The sequence below is a fragment of the Vombatus ursinus genome, unplaced genomic scaffold, assembly GCF_900497805.2.
Source record: "Vombatus ursinus unplaced genomic scaffold, bare-nosed wombat genome assembly UNPS02010747.1, whole genome shotgun sequence".
In the NCBI taxonomy this organism is placed as follows: domain Eukaryota; kingdom Metazoa; phylum Chordata; class Mammalia; order Diprotodontia; family Vombatidae; genus Vombatus; species Vombatus ursinus.
The window spans coordinates 1-4,304 of record NW_020950525.1 but is presented as its reverse complement, the minus strand read 5'-3'; the positions used below and the strand labels follow the sequence as shown (position 1 = coordinate 4,304).

The 4,304-nt window shown below is 50.7% G+C and overlaps 2 protein-coding genes across 2 annotated transcripts; one reads left to right on the top strand and one right to left on the bottom strand.

Moving 5' to 3' along the window:
• Nucleotides 1–42: 42 nt before the first annotated feature.
• On the bottom strand, nt 43–2,224 carry LOC114037911 (helicase SKI2W-like). Its single transcript, XM_027854913.1, has 6 exons — nt 2,081–2,224; nt 1,312–1,458; nt 1,125–1,221; nt 675–887; nt 440–550; nt 43–300 (listed from the first exon to the last, which is right to left on the bottom strand). Exons 1-6 carry the CDS (start codon nt 2,155–2,157, stop codon nt 61–63), a joined length of 885 nt encoding a protein of 294 aa, XP_027710714.1. The 5' UTR covers nt 2,158–2,224; the 3' UTR covers nt 43–60.
• A 33-nt stretch (nt 2,225–2,257) lies between these two features.
• LOC114037912 (helicase SKI2W-like) lies at nt 2,258–4,262 on the top strand. Its single transcript, XM_027854915.1, has 5 exons — nt 2,258–2,993; nt 3,084–3,180; nt 3,418–3,630; nt 3,755–3,865; nt 4,005–4,262. The coding sequence occupies exons 2-5, from the start codon at nt 3,157–3,159 to the stop codon at nt 4,242–4,244; spliced, it is 588 nt and encodes a 195-aa protein (XP_027710716.1). The 5' UTR covers nt 2,258–2,993; nt 3,084–3,156; the 3' UTR covers nt 4,245–4,262.
• The last annotated feature ends 42 nt before the right edge of the window (nt 4,263–4,304 follow it).

The following is a 4,304-nucleotide window of genomic DNA, read 5'->3' as shown; positions in this document are numbered from 1 at the left end:
TCTAACCTTCCCTGCCTTCCTGAGGTGATAGGAAGCTACTCCCCCATGCCCCTCCCCAGGCTAACTCACCAACATCATCCGATGCAGATCAGCCATCTCAGGCACACGTCCCTTACAGAGTAAGATGACCGTGCCTGTAGGGTCCAGGCCACGACGCCCTGCCCGCCCTGCCATCTGTACATATTCCCCAGGGAGCAAGTCACGAAAAGTTGCACCATCATGTTTGCGCATAGAGTCAAATACCACAGTCCGTGCTGGCATGTTCACACCCATAGCAAAGGTCTCTGTAGCAAACAGGACCTGGGGGAAAAGGATTCAGCAATTAAGAGAAGCTCTCTCTCCTGGCCTCCAAAGACACCAAATCTGACTTTTCTAAGACTGGGCTCTTTCTCAGGATTAAACATATCCCCTTCTACTCAAGAAGCTTCCACTATCCTACCTTGACCAAACCACGACTGAAGAGCATTTCCACAATCTCCTTGAGAATGGGCAAAATACCGCTGTGGTGGACACCTAGACCCCGGCGAAGGAGCTCTGACATGTGCAGTACCTTTGAGGCAATGGTGAGGAAGCAAAATTTGGGTGTCACCATAGAGTCACAAGGTGCCCAAAGCCTAATTTAGCTTTTATCTCCCATAGACCTCCAACCTTCCCTCCCTGCAGGCCCCATATACCTGAGGTAGCTGGCGGTCAGAGCCTCGAAGTCGGGCAAGGCAGCGCTGCAGGAAAAGGTGGATCTCACTCTTCTCAGAGCCAGTGGTAAGGTCGAGAGAGCTGAGGCCTGATGCCTGCTCATCGCAGCGCCCCCGGGAAAAGGTGAACACAACCACAGGGAGCTGGGCACGGCTCCGTAGGGAGGCCAGGAGGGACAGGTATATGCCTCGGTCCTGGAGGGCAAAGAAGAGAGGGCCAGGGTCTGAGACCAAAGGGAACTGGGCTCAAATCATGAGGCCCTGACAATGAATATGGAGATTGAAAAGGGGAAGAGCTGAAAATTAGTCAATGGGGTCCTTGGGAAAGGAGGGTTAGATAAGAAGAAAGAGGTAGTTGGGGAAAAGGGGGTAGCACTAAGCAATGAATCCATTCCTGGAGATCCACCCCCTCCTTCCCATCCTAGATCTCACCTGTCCAGGTCCCCCTTGGTGCATTGGCTGCTTTGCCCCAAAGGTCTGTGCATGTTTGCTAGTCCTCTCCTTCTTGGCCTCCACAGCTGCATAGTATCTAAGACAAATGAATGGAAAGGTAGACAAAGCCTCAGTTGTTCAGGCCTTCCTAGCCATGGCTTATTCCTTGCTCCCTCCCCCAACTCACCCCTTAGTGTGGAAGACTCCTCGTGAATCCAAAAGCAGAAACAGCTCTCCTTGGGTTTTTGGACTATTCCCAGTGAACAGAAAATGCTCTAAGGGAACTGGTCGGGCAGCTGTGCTGATCACATAGAGATGCCGACGCTTCAGCCTCCTGGAGCAAAGGTCAGAGGTCACAACATTGTGGAACCACCCTTCCTCCCCACTGCCCACTCTGAATCACATCTCTGGCTCTGTGACTATTTCTGTGTTTTTGTCCGAAGACTTCTAGGAAATGCCTTGGGAAAGGCTTCCTGAAGGGGACAGGTGTGTGACCTTGTAGCATGTTAACCTCCATGGGCCTCAGTGTCCACATCTGTAAAATGAGGGGGCTGGACTAGATGACCTCTGTGGTCCCTCCTAACTCTAAATTTATGATCCTAGGACCCTTCCGCCATTATCCCATCACTCACTCTCCTTGCCTCCACCATCATCCTCCTTCTAATCCTTTTCCCCAAAGAATCTACATTGGACAAAGGGGAAGGGATCAAGGGATGGTGAATATATGAGAATGCCACATGCCCAAACAAGTTTACTGAAGATCTTTGATCAAGAGGGATAGCTGAAGGAAATTACCAGCATCACCACCACCACCCACCTCCGCTAGAGTTAGACTGCCCTCCTGGCTGTTAGTGTCAGCTTATCCTCCACAAAGATATGGAAATAATAGGACATGCTCCTTTCCTGCAGTATACCACTCAAAAACTCAAACCTTTGTGTCTGTCTGTGATCCTTACCCAATCCAGTCTGCAAATTCAAGGGCATTGGGGACAGTGGCACTGAGGAGAATGATGGAAACATGATCTGGGAGCATGATGAGGACTTCTTCCCATACTACTCCTCGCTAGTCACAGAAAGATCAAGGATACACAAACATCGCAAACAAGTATAAAGACAGACACAAAGGTTTGAGTTTTTGAGTGGTATACTGCAGGAAAGGAGCATGTCCTATTATTTCCATATCTTTGTGGAGGATAAGCTGACACTAACAGCCAGGAGGGCAGTCTAACTCTAGCGGAGGTGGGTGGTGGTGGTGATGCTGGTAATTTCCTTCAGCTATCCCTCTTGATCAAAGATCTTCAGTAAACTTGTTTGGGCATGTGGCATTCTCATATATTCACCATCCCTTGATCCCTTCCCCTTTGTCCAATGTAGATTCTTTGGGGAAAAGGATTAGAAGGAGGATGATGGTGGAGGCAAGGAGAGTGAGTGATGGGATAATGGCGGAAGGGTCCTAGGATCATAAATTTAGAGTTAGGAGGGACCACAGAGGTCATCTAGTCCAGCCCCCTCATTTTACAGATGTGGACACTGAGGCCCATGGAGGTTAACATGCTACAAGGTCACACACCTGTCCCCTTCAGGAAGCCTTTCCCAAGGCATTTCCTAGAAGTCTTCGGACAAAAACACAGAAATAGTCACAGAGCCAGAGATGTGATTCAGAGTGGGCAGTGGGGAGGAAGGGTGGTTCCACAATGTTGTGACCTCTGACCTTTGCTCCAGGAGGCTGAAGCGTCGGCATCTCTATGTGATCAGCACAGCTGCCCGACCAGTTCCCTTAGAGCATTTTCTGTTCACTGGGAATAGTCCAAAAACCCAAGGAGAGCTGTTTCTGCTTTTGGATTCACGAGGAGTCTTCCACACTAAGGGGTGAGTTGGGGGAGGGAGCAAGGAATAAGCCATGGCTAGGAAGGCCTGAACAACTGAGGCTTTGTCTACCTTTCCATTCATTTGTCTTAGATACTATGCAGCTGTGGAGGCCAAGAAGGAGAGGACTAGCAAACATGCACAGACCTTTGGGGCAAAGCAGCCAATGCACCAAGGGGGACCTGGACAGGTGAGATCTAGGATGGGAAGGAGGGGGTGGATCTCCAGGAATGGATTCATTGCTTAGTGCTACCCCCTTTTCCCCAACTACCTCTTTCTTCTTATCTAACCCTCCTTTCCCAAGGACCCCATTGACTAATTTTCAGCTCTTCCCCTTTTCAATCTCCATATTCATTGTCAGGGCCTCATGATTTGAGCCCAGTTCCCTTTGGTCTCAGACCCTGGCCCTCTCTTCTTTGCCCTCCAGGACCGAGGCATATACCTGTCCCTCCTGGCCTCCCTACGGAGCCGTGCCCAGCTCCCTGTGGTTGTGTTCACCTTTTCCCGGGGGCGCTGCGATGAGCAGGCATCAGGCCTCAGCTCTCTCGACCTTACCACTGGCTCTGAGAAGAGTGAGATCCACCTTTTCCTGCAGCGCTGCCTTGCCCGACTTCGAGGCTCTGACCGCCAGCTACCTCAGGTATATGGGGCCTGCAGGGAGGGAAGGTTGGAGGTCTATGGGAGATAAAAGCTAAATTAGGCTTTGGGCACCTTGTGACTCTATGGTGACACCCAAATTTTGCTTCCTCACCATTGCCTCAAAGGTACTGCACATGTCAGAGCTCCTTCGCCGGGGTCTAGGTGTCCACCACAGCGGTATTTTGCCCATTCTCAAGGAGATTGTGGAAATGCTCTTCAGTCGTGGTTTGGTCAAGGTAGGATAGTGGAAGCTTCTTGAGTAGAAGGGGATATGTTTAATCCTGAGAAAGAGCCCAGTCTTAGAAAAGTCAGATTTGGTGTCTTTGGAGGCCAGGAGAGAGAGCTTCTCTTAATTGCTGAATCCTTTTCCCCCAGGTCCTGTTTGCTACAGAGACCTTTGCTATGGGTGTGAACATGCCAGCACGGACTGTGGTATTTGACTCTATGCGCAAACATGATGGTGCAACTTTTCGTGACTTGCTCCCTGGGGAATATGTACAGATGGCAGGGCGGGCAGGGCGTCGTGGCCTGGACCCTACAGGCACGGTCATCTTACTCTGTAAGGGACGTGTGCCTGAGATGGCTGATCTGCATCGGATGATGTTGGTGAGTTAGCCTGGGGAGGGGCATGGGGGAGTAGCTTCCTATCACCTCAGGAAGGCAGGGAAGGTTAGA

Excerpts from the sequence above, each read along its gene's own strand:
- LOC114037911 (XM_027854913.1), bottom strand. The coding sequence starts at position 2,157 with ATGCTCCCAGATCATGTTTCCATCATTCTCCTCAGTGCCACTGTCCCC. Across the intron at positions 551-674 it reads CTGACCGCCAGCTACCTCAG|GTACTGCACATGTCAGAGCT; the intron begins GTATATGGGGCC and ends ATTGCCTCAAAG. Across the intron at positions 301-439 it reads TCAGTCGTGGTTTGGTCAAG|GTCCTGTTTGCTACAGAGAC; the intron begins GTAGGATAGTGG and ends CTTTTCCCCCAG.
- LOC114037912 (XM_027854915.1), top strand. The coding sequence starts at position 3,157 with ATGCACCAAGGGGGACCTGGACAG. Across the intron at positions 3,181-3,417 it reads ACCAAGGGGGACCTGGACAG|GACCGAGGCATATACCTGTC; the intron begins GTGAGATCTAGG and ends TTTGCCCTCCAG. Across the intron at positions 3,866-4,004 it reads TCAGTCGTGGTTTGGTCAAG|GTCCTGTTTGCTACAGAGAC; the intron begins GTAGGATAGTGG and ends CTTTTCCCCCAG.